The sequence below is a fragment of the Myotis brandtii genome, unplaced genomic scaffold (genome assembly GCF_000412655.1).
Source record: "Myotis brandtii unplaced genomic scaffold, ASM41265v1 scaffold374, whole genome shotgun sequence".
NCBI classification, from domain to species: Eukaryota; Metazoa; Chordata; class Mammalia; order Chiroptera; family Vespertilionidae; genus Myotis; species Myotis brandtii.
Genome location: NW_005364372.1, coordinates 3,729,769 through 3,746,850, shown reverse-complemented (window position 1 = coordinate 3,746,850; position 17,082 = coordinate 3,729,769). Strand labels below are relative to the sequence as shown.

Here is a 17,082-nt window from a genome sequence, read left to right as displayed (position 1 = left end):
TTACAAGATCTCTTTTAGCTTCTTTTTGTTTTGTTCTGAGTCATGAATTAGAGTTGATTTTCATGTCTCAGAAGTACAGATTGAATTTTAAAACTCTTATTCAAGAGCTTCTTTAAGGACATTCACTACTTATTTCCCTAAATGCATCTTAGCCAACTAAAATTATTTTTTTTTAAATCCTCACTGAGGATATTTTTTTTACTGATTTGAGAGAGAGAGAGAGAGAGAGAGAGAGAGAAAGAAACATCAATGTAAGAGATAAACATCTCTTACCTGTACCTGCCCCAACAGGGGATCAAACCTGCAGCTGAGGTATGTGCTCTGACCATGAATCCAACCCACAAACTTTTGGTATATGGGATGATGCTCCAACCAACTGAGCAACCTGGCCAAGGCTAAAATGATTTTGATGATATAGAGAATCTGAAAATTACTTATTCAAAACATGATCGTCAAATTTTATGGTGTTTTAAAATAGCTGTAATATGTAGAAATTACAGGATATGTACAACTTAACAAACATCCGAATTTTATGAATATATTATTGCAACTTTTTGTAAAAGATATAGAAAAAGAAACTTCCCTGACACAGCCTGAAATTTTGTATAAAGAATTGCTGTAACTAATGGTTGTAATTAAGCTTTAGATACAATAAAGCTGAATAAGCACTTTATGTGACAAGAGGTTATGTTGCAATTATTTAATGTTTCTTATAACTCCATGATAATTATTATTACATGATGAAATTGCTCAACAAACTCTTACTGACATTGATTAGGCTTAGTAGCCAAATTTTTTGCTATATCTTACTGGCCAAACTAAATATACAACCCAGCTTTACTGGATATTCTTATTTTTGCTCCAAATTTATAAAAAGATTATTTATTTAATATCATTTCATTACAGTTAGTTATTAGATTACTAATAATGACCGATATGCATAAATATTTATTAAATAGATGCTTCAATCAAATGTTTTTAGTGCTTATAATTATGAATGATTAAATCAACGAACTCTAGAAAAGACAACTCGATTTGCAAGGTCCGTCTATGCAAGGTTTTAATTTAAGAAAACAGACTCGAAATTCTGCTTGCCTTCTTGCCAACTGAGAGTACTACCCATTGCCTTCTCCACAGAACTACCCAAGAAAAAATAAAGAACCTACATTGAGAATTTTCTGAATTCAGCTCTGTGTATATATACCTTCAAAATGAAACAAATTGGGGCAATTTACTGAAGGTTAAATCCCCTAAATGACATTCACTGAAAACACACGGGGCAGTGGATTGGGATACTTAAATTATCAATTTAATTGCCTTAATTCTCTAGGTTGCTTTTATAAGTAGACACAACTTTATCGAATCTGACGATTCTGAATTGGGGGTTTAGGGTTGTTTGTATATTTACTCTCCACTCCCTGAATCACGTGTACTTGCTAAATGCCCCAAGCCTTATAAATAGATTTTAAACCAGAAGGGAGGTTTTTACATTAATGATCTGTCTGTGGATTTCTTTCTAGCAGCCAGCATCTTTCAATCTGTCAGCCTTTTTACCCCAAAATCACAGGAAAGGTTTTGGAAGAACTAAGATTACTGATAGCACCTTGTGATTTAGTTCTTCAACATTTGAACATAGAATGATGTTTCAAAACAATTCATTAAGGAAGCCTACCTAATTTCTATTAAAAATAGTTACAAAGATCTGAGACAGAAATGAAAGGAAAGATGATGTATGAGGAAGGTAGCTCAACCCTGTCTGATTCTTGAGTAAGAGTTTTCCGAGTAGTTTTTCTGAATTAAGAGGTTTTAAGTAGGATAACATATTCTTGAAGACACAATCTGAAAAACCAGATTTTTACAAAATGATGTTAACACGTTTTAAGGGTTTAAGATTGCAGAACCTTTTGCTGAATACTGTGTTGTTTTCTTTTCCTCTTGCCAAACTGTATTGCAAATAAACCTTTTGATGTTGTAAAGGTTTTTCTTTGTCAGCTAAGAAAAACACTCTGGAAAGTTCTATTTAGTGAATTTACCCGTGTATAAATATCCCTGAGCTAGTCTGCTATCCTGTGGCATCTGGAAGAAAGGTGCTATTGTCTTAGATTCCATGATTGAAGTTTAGAATAATCAATTCAGAAAGACCCTGGGGGGAAGATCCACTCACAGATGCCGTGGAAACTTGGAATCCTGAGGCTTTTCCTTTTTTCTACATATCAAGAGACATAGAAGAGTTCATGCTTCCCCACAATGTCTAGTGACAATGGTTCCCGTTCATGCCATTTGATTGTTTGACCCTTAAGTTGTACTTGAGACTACTAACTTTAGATTTTCTAAGAAAACTCCTTTTTTGTTAATCCCCATGTTACTATGACTTTCCTGGCTTTCTGGGTCACAGTGGCTAGATGGCTATTCTGGTTGCAAGCTCTCTGGCTGTGCAGTTTCTGCTGCTACACACTAAGCTACATCACCAAGGTATTTCCAAGGATGCATCATCAGAATCCGTTCTGCCAAAACACTCCATAAATAATTCAAAGCTCCTCTTCGTTTCTTGCAAAGCAATGTATTTTGAGCTTCTCCATGAAAAATCAGTGTAATTCCAGAAGATCGTGATAGATTTGCAAGACAGGAATTTGTCCACATAGACATCTGCACAGTTGTGAATACGGTCGGCACTTAAGTGTACAGTTATTTGACCTTTGGTTTTATTTGAACATTTACTCTACCACTTGTTCACTGGCAATTGAATAAGAGCAGCTGTGTCTCATGGTTTTCTACTGTGAAGTGTTCAAAAAAAGTATAAGGTGATTGGATATAAAAACACTGCAAAACTGTGGATAGTAGACTACCCACTTTTTGCCTACTGCAACTTCCTATAGTTTCCTTTGCCAGGCCCAGCTGCCTAGATAGACATGTTGGAATTTGGCTTGTGAGGAACCTACAAAAATTACACAAATAACTCGAAATTTTAATGAATAATACATAGACATGCACCTGCTTCAGGGACTTCATAGATTAGTCTGGTGACCAATAGAAAAGCCATTTGGAATTCAATTACATGGCTGCAAAACAGAAAATAAAACTGGCTACACTCTTAGGAGTGAAATCAGCAAAATGTTAACCAGTTCTTGGAGCAATTTTTTTAAGTTGTTTCAATCGTTTGCTTCTGTCAGACCTACTGTAGTCCGAATATGCTGCTCATACTATCACCTACTGTTCTTGCAGCTGGAGCCGCTTGCCGAAGACACTCTCCACCAAACACCGAACATGAATGCTGTTACTTCTTTACAGAAGATCATTGAAATTCAAAGTATGTCTTAGAAATTTTTTTTAATTTGTAATCGGATATAACCCATTAAACATATATTGCGAACTTGAGCATATGAACAGCACATTTGAGTTTCTCACATCGGAGAAACATAGAGTTATTATAATTTGCACATGTTATGCATGCATACCTAAGTGTGTTACTGCCTTGGTCTTTATATGGCAATCTTATCTTACAGTGATATGTAACTCAGAGACTCTAGATTTAGAATCCTTCTTTTTCTCATATTTCAAAGTACTTGGATTTTTCTACTATTAGCACTAAGCATCCACCAGAACATTCAAAATAGTATAAAAAGTGGTCATATGGCCCAGTCTCAACTAAGGTAAGGTCTTTCCTAATAATGTTGAAATTCAGCAACCATTTACTGGTTTTAGGTTTGGCAAGAGGGGAGAAATTAATGAGAAAGCCTCACTATTAGAAAATCCAACTAAACAAAGCAGGGAATATAAGAGATTTTATTACTACCAGTTCCCTTTACTGCTGTTACTCTTTTTTTTCTTTTCTTGCTTTGATTGTTTTTTTATTTATTTTTATTGCTTAAAATATTACAAAGAGTAGTACATTTGTCTCCTTTTTTTTTCCCCTTGACCTTCCCCCAGACTCCCCTACCCCCCAGTGTCTTATGTCCATTGGTTATGCTTATATGCATGCATACAAGTCCTTTGGTTGATCTCTTACCATCCCCCAACCCACCCCAGCCTTCCTGCTGTAGTTTGACAGTCTGTTTAATGCTGCTCTGCCTCTGTATCTATTTTTGTTCATTAGTTTATAATGGTCTTAATTATCCATAATTAAGATCATGTGGTATTTTTCTTTCACTGACTGGCTTATTTCACTTAGCATAATGCTCTCCAGTTCCATCCATGCTGTTGCAAATGATAAGAATTCCTTCTTTTTTACAGCAGCATAGTATTCCATTGTGTAGATGTACCACAGTTTTCTAATCCATTCATCCATTGATGGGCACTTAGGTTGTTTCCAAATCTTAGCTATGGTAAATTGTGCTGCTATGAACATAGGGATGCATATATCCTTTCTGATTGGAGTTTCTGGTTTCTTGGGATATATTCCTAGCAGTGGGATCAATGGGTCAAATGGGAGTTCCATTTTTAACTTTTGGGAAAACATATTTGCCAATGTTTCACACCTGTCAGAATGGCTATCATCAACAAATCAAAAAACGACAAGTGCTGGAGAGGATGCGGAGAAAAAGGAACACTGGTGCACTGCTGGTGGGAATGCAGACTGGTACAGCCACTATGCTGTTACTTTTTAAGAGTTACGCTTTTTAGATGATAACATGCATGAGTGTGAACATGTGCACATACACACCCATTGAAATCAAGCACAAATCAACATAAGTTAGTATGAAGAGGAAAACCAAGGGCAAAATTAAATGTGAAGGAGGATCAGGAAAACCCTCAGCTTGGCTACTGTCCTCTAGAAGCATTTATTAACCACCACTGGGAAAGCCACAATCCAGCCATCTCTCCGAGCCCTTGCCTTTGCTTGCTCAGTAGTAATTTGGAGATGTGAGTGTGATTGGGATTCTATAGTATCCATACATCTGATTCTGTGACTATTTACAAATCATGCCATACAGACACTGAACATAATTTCCCACCTTACTTAATTCATTCATGCCCGGATTGAGGACCAGAAGTACTCAGTAAATATTTACTGACTTTATATCATAACTGGAATAAACTCTGAATTTCAAAGATTTTCAGAGTGCAGACTAATAATCATTCAAATGCTAGGAACCAAAGCCTCTGAGTGAAGGCTGGGATAAAGGAACTGGCACAGATGAAGAAGGAAAGGCTGGGAAAGGTTTCATAAGCTTGAATACAAATTATACTGACTTGCCTCATTTCCACTGAGGGTAGATTTAGAGGCTCTATTATATGTTAGTCCAGATATCAAGGAAAGGAATCTTGAAGTGATAGTCTTCTCACACTCATCCACCCCCAATCTAATGTCTCCTTTAGGTCATAAATCAAATAGTACAAAAACACCTAGCTTTTGTTTTGTTTTTAAATATAGTTTTATTGATTTCAAAGAGGAAGGGAGAAGGAGAGAGAGATAGAACATCAATGAGAGAGAATAATTTATTAGCTGCCTCTTGCAGGCCCCCTACTGGGAATTGAGCCCCCAACCTGAGCATGTGCCCAGACTGGGAATCAAACCGTGACCTCCTGGTTCATAGGTCAATGCTCAACTACTGAGTCACACTAGCTGGGCAACATCTAGTTTTAATGCATATTATTCTCATTTATTCTGAGCATTCTTTTGCTATTATACACACAGATTATTAAAAATTATTGTTCCTCTGTATAGTCTAATCATACCATTTTCAATAAGCATTCTTGAGTACTTATTATATGCTGATACATGATAAATTGATCAGTTATCAAGGCCAGAGGGGTTATGAAAAGGAAAAAGACAAAGTTTCTGGCACCAGGGGGTTCACAGCCCAGTGAGTGAGGGACACAGCCATAGATCATTCTACTGCAGGATCATGAGGTGCACTAAGATCAAGGAGGCGGAGCAGTCCCGTTCCTAAGCCCCTTTCAGCTGGGAAGAGAGGCACTACAGAGTGAGGGGGGTTCAAGGAAGGTTCAAGGAAGACTTCTTGGCAGTGATCGAGCCTGAGCTTGATCTTAAAGACTGAGCAGAATTTTGTTCAGATGAAGAAGGAGTGAATGTTGTGAAAGGAGTAACAGAAGCCAAGGACTCTATTTTCGATGGGTGTGAAAAACCATAATGAATCATCATCTATATCTTTAGAAACTGTACTGTTGCCTTTTGTATTGGATATAATTTCCTAGTAATGGAGTGAATTTTTCCCTTTCACCACTGACATGTTCAAGTGTCATATGCAGCCTGCACCAGCCAAACAAACCTGTTCAACTCTTGAAAAGAATTCAATTGACTATGAAAAGTTGCTGTATGAGAATTCTGCCACTGTAGATTCTGACTCTTGTCTCCTGCTCCAAAAGGTCATACCACCCAACACTGACCATTTCTCCCATTTAAAAATCCATTTCCTCCAAAACTCCTATTGAGGATTCAACCCAGCGCTTGTTAATTTAATACTTCCATAAACTCTCAGCCCTAACATGGTGGGTTTCAATTAATGTTATTTTTATTATAAATTTTCCTATCATCTGAGTTTTTGGATATTTTGCACTCTGTTAGTTGTGGTTCCTTAATTCGATGGTGATCATTGGGAGGGCAGGAATCATATCTCCTCACCCCTGCATGTACCTGCAGTATGGATTGGCTGCAGGGAGGAGGTTAAAGTGCATGGGAGCCTGGAAATTGAGTGTAGGCTGGTTTTAGTAGGAAGGATTTGAATAACTAAGTCTTCAAGGCTCTCAGGAAATAAAACTTGTTTTAAAGGGAGCTTTTGAAGAATTCTTCCTTCTGAGTCATGGATATATGGTATAAATGGGTACAGTTGTTGGCTACTCAGCAACCTTATCTTCCTTACTTTTACCCAAAAGAAGCCTCCAGGTACCATGCAACTCAGAAGAAGATGAACTTAAGCCCAGCTCCAGGGGAGCTGTCCTTAGTGTAAGGCTAAACTAGTCATTGATTAACAGGGACCAGTCAGATTAAACAAAAACTTAAACAGTAATTGGTTAAGATTGGGTATATGACCCAATTCTGGCCAGTGAGAATCAGGGCTGGCTTCACCGATGGTCAACCTGTGCAATCACATAAGCCCCACACAGACAAGGGTTCTATGCATGGGCTAATGCTATCATTGTTGCTGCCTTGAATGTCTTACTGAGCTTTGAATAAGGAAACACATTTTCATTTTGCACTGGGGCCCCATAAATCATGTAACCAGTTCTGATGAAAATCAAGGTGCTGGTGACACACAAAAAATATATTTCCATAAAAGACTGATAGTAACATCACCACAAGGAGAAGGAACTGAATGGTAGGTTGAGGTTTAAAGTGAAAGACAAGAACAATGTAATAGCCCTCTCTTGCCATTGAGGACACGGGGTGAAGATCAGTACAGAGAAAGTGCTTTGGTGCTGTGGCTTTGACCATGGTGGGACACATTTTTATGTGGATCTATGGAATTGTGTTTCTTTGGGCTGCTCTTCCAGAGTAAAGAAAAAGAACAGGGCTGTGTCAAGTCCACAGAGAAATAAAATACAATGGGTATTTCAGAGTTGGAAATGTCATAATGGCTTGGGAAATTAAAACTGTGGGCTCCTGGGTGAGTAAACAATGCTGGATTTCTTTACAAAATCTAAAGTTGCACTTTTATTTTTCTCTATTTTATAACCCACTCTTTCATTTCAAATATTCCAATAGGACTCTGGGAGCTTGATCGGGCTCCCACTTTCCCCTTTGGTGGGAAAGGTAGTCAGGACTAGCTATATAATTTGTGGTTCCCAATGCAAAACAAAAATGTGGTAATGCTTCTTTGTTAAAAAAAATATAATAATTTCATGAAGGTAACAGCAGAGCACTGAACCACGCATGGGGCCCTTCTGAGTATGTGGCCTTTGGGGACTGGACTGTCCAGGTTGCCGGTTTATAGAGTCAGCCTTCAAGGTAGCCTTTGTTGAACAAGGAGACCCTCCTCTTCACATATGTCTCGAGCGTCACACAGGTGCCTCCTTTTAACTTTAGGAGGTGTTTGAATTTCAGCCCACCTCCTAGCCTAGGTTCTGAAGGATTCTTTTGTGCTGCAGTTTGGGACTACAGTATCAGGAAACTATGTAGATGTTAAGAAGCCAGCCTTGTAGCATGTGGGAAACATTCAGGCAAGTTCCTAGATAGCCTTGTCCCAAGGCAGACAGCAAGGTGCTGACAGGCTGTATGGGGATTTCTCTTTGAGAACTGAGCCCCCCAGCTGAGGGTATGCAGGTGCTGGAGGCTGTGATTAGCATTGGCCCTCTGCCTGGCCACATGTATGTGAGTATTTTGCAGCAGGATTATCACTGTTGTCCTGTCCTTGTTTATGTTACTCAGTTTGCTGAGAAGAAAAGGTCTTACAAAGCACAAACAAGGCAAACGTTTCTCCTGACAGGCAAAGACCCCATCCAACAGGTCAGTGTCTGGTTCCATCTCAGGTGATAGGTGTATGCAAACACCAACCATAGTTGAGATGACAAAGTCTTCCGCCTTATTCATATTTCAAGATTTAACTCAGATTTTTATCCCTTTTGGGAAGCCCTCCCTGAATCCCCCTTCATCTCTATTCTACATTAGGTACAGTTCCTGTGTGTTTCCATGGCAGAGATTCTTTGTTTATTGTTTTTCATCTTTAAATTTAAAAAAAAAAAACAGTTCAAACTCACTATTATTTTGTACTAGTTTCAAGACTCTGTTTTTAATTGTCATATCCTTTGTACGGTGCCTGGCACGTAGTAGGTGCTCTGCAAAATGAATTAATGAATCAGTTAGTCTGTCAATATCTGCCACATTTTTCCCCTAAAGCCCATACTAATATTTTAACTAACCTAAGATAATTATACTCCTGGGCTAGCCCATGCAGAATGGGAGATTTAAAAGAGCAGGCAAAATTCCTGAAAGCCCATTTCTTCTCTTTTCTTCACAAAGTTTCTAAGTTAGGAAAAACATGAATTATTTGTGAGCTACTGTTTCCATGGCTAAGCATGGAGGTAGCAATTCTCGAAGCTGAATCTAGTAGTTGGTTGGCTGGCTGTCACCACTAGCAGTGATGCCATGGAGGAGTCAACCTAGAGTAGGATAAAGGACCCTGAGGTATATGTTTCCATTCCCGAAACCCACCCTAACAATATACAGAATCCATTCAACTCTTCCTTTTTCGACATGACATGGTGAGAAGCAGGGTTCCCAAATGCCCTTTTTCACACCAGTGTTGGCCCATGATAACATGTTCACGAATTTGGGAGGGGAAGAACCATGAAGTAAGTTTTCTATAAAACTAAACTAACTTAGTTTGCAATACTATAATTTTAAGTCCTATAAACATATAAGGAATGATATTGATATTGATCTGTGAAACCCCAGAATATGAAAGCCACAAGTACAGAGCCATGGTTTCCCCTTATCTATTTAAATTTTTAGTAAGAAGAGTACTCCTTTTAAGTGTCAACCAATTTTTGTAGACTTCTGTGTGGGAATAGTGATAATCACAGTATCCTTTGATTTGTGGATCAAGAAAATATATGTATGTCAGGATATGAGGATTCTTTTAAGGTTTTACTGCAACCCTCCAGTGGTTTGCAGCTGATAAGTTGAAAAGCACAAGTGTAGAGGATTTTAAAATTATATGAATTCTAGTATAATCCTCTCCTCCACTCATCAAACCTATGACAATGAGCAAGCCACTTACCTTTTCTGAGGACTTACACGAGGAATGATGTGGCATATTACTATACTGCTTTTCTAAGTTGGTGCTACTGTGGCAAAAAAAAAATGGCAAATAAGAAACAGAATTATGAAAGAACAGCAGGAATGTCCCCCCTTCATTCCACTTTTATCTTTTTCCCACTTGGGTTGGGTCTTCTTAGAATTCCTGTTTATGCTAACCATAACAAAATAGTGACCCAGGCCAGAATGGGAAAGGACAGTATTTACAATGTCATTGTATGTTCATGTCAGACTTCTTCTGCATAAATTGAGGAACAAACTTGATGTCACCTGTATGTGAAATTTATCATTATGCTAATTGCCTCTCATTTCTTTAAACACATACATACAGTATTATTTAGGGCAATGAGAGGTGAATTTATGTCCTCTGAACTTATCCAACTTCCGAAACCAGTAGGAAAAGACATATGATTGTCTCATTGCAGGAGAATATACCATGTGACTATGTAATTGACTATAAGGTAGTCAGTTATTCACATGATTCAGGCACCTACAATGTGCAGAGCATACCCTTTCATGCATTCTAAAGAAATAAAAATAAGATCATATTTTCTCTGGGACATCAGAAGGAATTATGATACCTACTCCTTTTCAGAACTGTGCGGAATTTATGTTTTATATATGTGTTATTGAGGAATGACTTCTTCCTCCTTCTTCTTGTTGAAATTCTTTTTCTTTCTCCTCTTACTTCTCCCCCACTTCCTTCCTTTTCTCATTTTCTTCCTTGTCCTCCGCCTCTCATTATTGTAATATTATAATATCTGCTGTTCTGAAACTATCCTTAGAAGTAACAACTGATGCTAGAAAAGATCAAATAAATGTAAATATTGTTGATTTCATTTCTACTCTATTTTCAGTGAGAGATAACTAGCCAGTAAAATAAAATACAAACAGTACTGATGATATTTTAGAGTGGCTAATCAGAGTAGGTGCTATCCAATTCTCTTAGTGATGAAGATATCTAGATGGCAATTAAGGGGTGGGGGGAGCTATGAAAGTAAGATAAGACTTGCTCTAAAGATGACAACTGTCTTTTTATGTGAAATGCCATTCTTAGCCATCTCCTCCCATTTCTATAATGCTGTCTACCTACCCCCTTCCCAGGGAGAAGGAGCATTTACATCAGACAATCCAGGAGAGCATCCAGATTGTTTCTAAGCTGAAAGGAATTTGTATACATCTCTTGTTGTGGGGAAATTGTCCAATATTTTGACCTCATGGGGCTATGCACACAGTTCAAAGGGCTGTTCCCCCAGATTGCAACATGTGCTGCATAAATCATCTCATAAACTTTACTAGCTTCTTGTCTCCACACCCAAATGCTAATCCACACTCAGTGTTTCCTCTCCCTTTTTGTCCCTTCCTATTTCATTTTTGTTTTCTATCTTTTTGTAGTCCCTTTTCCACTCCCCTCTCCTTTCTGTTGAGATCCATGGAAGAACAGATACACCCACAATATAGGAAAAGGGCTTTTAGCTCATAAGGATTTGAGGTTCCATGTCAAACAGTGAAGAACATGATGAAACTTGAATTCCTAACAATTTCTATGCCTGCAGTAAGGACAGGGGATTCAGCAGGGCTTATTGTCAGATGTGAGCAGTTTAATTCAGAGTAGAAATGGCAGGGTATGATAATTAATTGGCATGGAAATCATTGATGATTTCTAGCGCTTGGACAACTGAGTAGATGGTGGTGTCACCTGCTGGGAGAAGGAACAGTGGAGGAAGAAAAGTGAAGGGGGAATTGTTAGACTTAAGAAAAAGAAACTCTTTTGATTTAAAGGCTTAAAAGTTTGGGGGTGGGGAGGGGACATCATCCTAAACATCAGTTGTTCACTGCAGTGAAGTTATGGAGGGACATTGGATGAAATGATTTAGATGATGCAAACCCTGTAAGCTGTTAGCAAATAATAAAATCGCAATTATTGAATGCTTTCAATGTAAGCACATTTGTTAATATAAAATGAACTTAATCTTCTCAGCAACTCTATGGGATATTGTTTTTTTCTCATTTGCAGCCAAGTAAACTAAGGCACATCTACACTCATTAACTCCCCCCTAAGTTAAGCAGTTAACAAGTGGCTTAAGCTGTCAGTCGGACATTCCCTGAGGGCTCCTGGACTGCAAGAGGGCGCAGGCCGGGCTGAGGAACCCCTCCCCCCATGTACATGAATTTCATGCACCGGGCCTCTAGTTATGTTATAATATTTTACAAATAAATGTGTTCCTTTTGCAATTACTGTGTACACTTTCCCCCATTTCTTCCAAAAGTGGTGTGTTTATTTTAAAACATCAATTTTAATGAATATTTGGAGTTTGGAAAGTTCTGGTTAATTGAGGGTTAGCCACAGTCCATTTTAGAAGGGCAGTGCCAAATTACAAGGAGCCATGGAGTTATGGATCCACTTTGGAGCTCCTTATAAACTTGCAAAATACATCTAATCACAAAAAAATGCAAGGATTGGCAGAATTTCAAATCCCTGCCCTGTTGAGTTTAAAACCCTGACTGTTGTCAGGTGTGAGCTGCTATTTGTCATGGATTCTTTGGCTTTAGACAGAGGCCTTGACGTTGCAGCCCTGGGCCAGGCAGACCTTCATTGAAGAAAAGCAGTGTTAGACATTTTCCCACTATTAACCCCGCCAACCCTTCTTGTATCAGAGCCAGGTCAAACTTGTACACATGGCTTTTCAAAAGTTGGTTTTGAACTTCTAATTAACCATACTCTTGAAATGTTGAAACTCTGATTATTGTTTGGTGGAGCCCTAATACTAGAATGTACCCGAATAAAAAAGGGAAATCTGCAATCTGCTTAGAGGCTTAACTTGTCTGGATTCTTTTTTTTTTTATTCCAACTGCATCTGTAATTATGAACTTTCTTTCACTCATGTTTCTACTAAGGCAAAACTAATCAAACCAGAGACTAAATAAAACTAAGCGTGTTTCTAGGACTGAAAACTCTTCAAGAATGCTTTGTGATTACATACGAGCACCCATATGAGCTTCACACACACACACACACACACACACATGTGATACCATTCACTGAGATAGGGCATGTTAGAGGGTCAAGTTTGGGGGAAGATCATTTGCTAGGCTGTGTCTATAATTTGTAATCCTCATGCAACTTATGCATAATTAGTTTCCTCATCTGTTCATGAATACATTGGCAGATAACAGATTTGGGTCTTTTGTTGAAGGTCTTTCAACTAGTAAGCAGTAAAACCAAGATCTGAACCCTGCTCAGGCTGTGCTGTCTGAGCTCGCTTTCTTTCTACTAAAGAGTGTGACTTTTCTCTTCCTACCTCACTTCACTTTTAAGAACATAGTTCCACTAAACTTCGTATGCCCAAGTATCCCAGAATAGACACTAGAATAGACCATTTCTAAAACATAATTGATTTCTGCATACATTAAAACAGACTATTTTAATACATTATTGGGCTTTCTGGAATATAAGAAAATGGGAGAAAAGAAAAAGAAAACATAAGCTGTATTAGGGGGAGGTAAGCAGTAGCTAACATAAAAAAGCAGAGTATACTGCCCAATCGGCATGGTTGAGTGTCAACCTATGAACCAGAAGGTCATGGTTCAATTCCTGGTCGGGAAGCAGATCAATGATTCTCTTTCATCATTGATGTTTCTATCTCTCTCTCTCCCTCTGTCTTCCTCTCTGAAGTCAATAAAAATTTTTTTAAAAAAAAACAGAGTATGCCTGGGACAAATGATGATATCAAAGTTGTAAGTGCACCAGAAAGTTGGGGATGTGAGTTTATGGGTTCTAAAGATGAATAAAGCAGTCTACTCCTAGATTCTGGAAGAAGCAAATGCAATTCCTTTCTAGAGGAAGTATCCCTAATTTAGACTCTCAGTATACACAGAAATCAAGCTCAACATAGTATGAGCTCAAATAAATACATACGTATTTAAGTAAATGAATCAGGTCAAATACACACACACACACACACACACACACACACACACACACACACACACACCACTAGGAAAAGTCAACAGAAAGGAGAAATAATAAAATAATAAGCTTTATTTGTGGGCTTAAAGTGGAGGAAGGGCACTATTTTTATATAATGATAAGAGATTAAAAACACTCATTTACTTTCACTCTTCCATGAAACTCCAAGAAAATAATAATAAAGAGGTTTTTTGTTTTGTTTTGTTTTTTTAAGATATGCACTTGTAGGGATAAAGAATGAAAAAGGAAATCTTGGGAACCTGGAGAGCAGATGACCCTCTGTTACTGTCTTAGCAAACCTGAAAAATGGAATCCTAAGACAGTACTGGCAGGCATATCTCTGCCAGTGAGGGATACATCAGACCCATATGCCATCGAATAATTACCCTAACACCTAAGGTTTTTTTATGATATTTCATTTATTTGATCATTTATTGAAAATATATTTTTATTCATTTCAGAGAGAGGAAGGGAAAAGGAGAGAGATAGAAATATCAGTGATGAGAGAGAATCATTGATCAGCTGCCTCCTACACACACCCTATTGATCATTTCTTCTAATTCATTATCCCTTTTTTTACTTTTAACTATGTCCTACTTAACAACTAACAGTTAAATTGGTTTATCATTCCACCTTTCAGTGTGCCTTCAAAACTTTTCCCTTCTACTTTCCCAATAAAATCTCAACCCTGAATATATTCTACAAAGAGCTTTCTCCAACACTGAACCTACATAAACAGGTCTGTTCAAGATTGTCATGAATCATGGTAGTTTGGCCTCCTATAAATTTATGATCACCAAACTCAGATGGGCCCATTGCAATCCTTCTGTGTTCCTAGGGTCAATTCACTTTGCCTCTCTCAAACTACTCTTTCAAACTTCACTCTCCTCAAACCTCCATCAGGCTCACCTCCCCCCTTAATCTCAGCAGCACACCTTACTTAAAGTATAGCTACCAAACTGTTTTCTTTGAGCTGTTCATTCTCATCAACATTAAAAGACCCCCAAATCTCTCCCATCTTAAAACAAAACCCAGCAACTTCCCTCCTCCAGTTTATCATCCTATTGCTCTTCAATAGTTTAGGATCAAATTCTTGAAAAAGATTTCTATCTAATTATCTCCATTCTCTCCAAATCCCTATCAGAACCACTATTGTCTGGTTGTGATCTCACTATGGTTACCAGCATCTTTTCTGCTGCCAGATTAAAAAGTTATTTTTACTTATTTATTAGTTTACTTATTTATTTTAGAGAGAGTGGAAAGGAGGGGGAAGAGAGAAAACATTGATGAGAGGGAGGGACATCTATTGGTTGACTCCAGCATGTGCCTTAACCAGGGCTGGGGATCGAACCTACAACCCAGGTACATGCCCTTGACCGGGAATGGAACCCACAACCCTTCAGTGTGGGAGCTGACACTCTAACCATTGAGAATACCTGCCAGGGCTAAAAAGTTATTTTATTAAATTTTTATTTTGAAATTATTTTAGATTTAGAGAAAAGTTGCGAAGAGAATACAGGGTTTTGTGTAACCTTCACCCGCCTTCCCCTAATGCTGGCATCTTGTATACCTATAGCACAATTATGGAAATTAACAGCAATACAATCCTGTTAACTACACTGCAGACTTCCTTTGGATTCCACCAGTGTTTCACTGATTCCCTTATTCTGTTCCATAATTCAGTCTATAACCGACACATTGCGTTTAGTTGTCATATCCCAGTCTTTTCCCATCTGTGATAGTTCCTCAGTCTTTCTGTGCCTTTTCTGACTTTGACTCTTCTGGAAAAAGCTGCTCAGTTATTTTGAAGCTTGTTTCTCAGCTTGAGTTTTTCTGGTATTCCTTCATGAGTATATCTTTTATAAGATTGCCACAGCAGTGAGGCAGTCCCCTTAGTGCATCAGATCTATGGTACATAATGTCAGCGTATCTTATTATTGGGAGGTTAACATTGACCAATTGATTAAAGAGATCTCAGTATTATATTACAATGTTTCCCTTTGGAATTAATAAATATATTGGGAAGATATCTTGAGATTATGCAAATGTCCCGTTTCACCTCAAACTTTTGCTCATTAATTTTAATCAAAATTTTACTCTCGCCCTAACCGGTTTGGCTCAGGGGATAGAGTGTTGGCCTGAGGACTGAAAGGTCCCAGGTTCGATTCCAGTCAATGGCATGTACCTTGGTTGCGGGCACATCCCCAGTAGGAGGTGTGCAAGAGGCAGCTGATCGATGTTTCTCTCTCATTGATGTTTCTACCTCTCTATCCATCTCCCTTCCTCTCTGTAAAAAAATCAATAAAATATGTTTTAAAAAATTTTACTCTCTTCTTTATTAAACTAAGGCAGGTCTGCCATATCTAAATCACTCACTGTGGGACACCTTTCAGTCCATGGTTTAGCCAATCTGACAAATGGACTGTTAGAACCCCTCCTAACCTCTCCTATAGCTGCAACATTAAATACAGAATCTCCACTAAATCCTTTTCACACTATATATTCTTTTTCTAAGTATGCAATATGAATAATTTAGTTCAACCCTCTCCAGTTTTCTCATCTGAAACATAAGGAAAATGAAAGAATCTATCTCACAAGAGAGTTTTGAAATTATATGAAATTACATGTAAAACTCACTATCATAGGCACTCAGTAACTGATTCTTATCATTTTATTTATTGTTGTTTTTGACCCAGAACATAGCTTTATAGTTATCTTAACATTATAACTCCAAAAACCTGAATTCCAGATGTTTATTGAACTTCTAGCTCAGCATCTTTGCCTTCGTATCGCCAAGGCACATCTAGTCAACATGTCCAAAGCCATTGTCATTATTTTTGCCCCAAACCTCTTCCAGGTTTCTTGATTCAAGTAGAGGGCATCCCATCTTTCCAGTTTTGTTAGACAGGAACATAGTAATTACCCTTCATGTTGTTCTTTCCATTGCTATCTACATAGACTCCATTACCCCATTCTGGGGGTTTTCTTTGTTTGCTTTTTTACTCTTTACACATTTCATTCATCCATCCACATATTTCTGTTCCCATGACCACTGTCCCCAATCAGGCTTCCATCTACTTCTCTTGGACCATTTCTATATCCTACAAAGTAGTCTACCCACATCCACTCTAGCTTTCTCTAGTTTATTCTCTAAATTGATGCCTGGGTGATCTTTTACTAAATAAGGCATACTAGTCTGGAGGTGAACAAGGTTGTTCTGTACAATGTTAGATAGTATATATATATATATACACATACACACACTGAGTGGCCAGATTATTATGACCGGCCAGATTATTATGACCACCCTATCAGTACTTCATTGACACTTCCAAAAATACTGAATATTGAAAACTTTCTAAGCAAATACTCTCAAGGTTTTATTATTATTATTATT

The 17,082-nt window shown here is 37.9% G+C and overlaps 1 protein-coding gene across 1 annotated transcript in view; it reads left to right on the top strand.

The window, feature by feature from the left end:
- HDAC9 (histone deacetylase 9) overlaps positions 1 to 17,082 on the top strand; it is an 846,941-nt gene that overhangs the window by 800,582 nt on the left and 29,277 nt on the right. Inside the window, exon 25 of the mRNA XM_014544651.1 lies at positions 3,223 to 3,307. Coding sequence (XP_014400137.1) covers positions 3,223 to 3,307 — 85 coding nt within the window. The remainder of the gene's footprint in view (positions 1 to 3,222; positions 3,308 to 17,082) is intronic.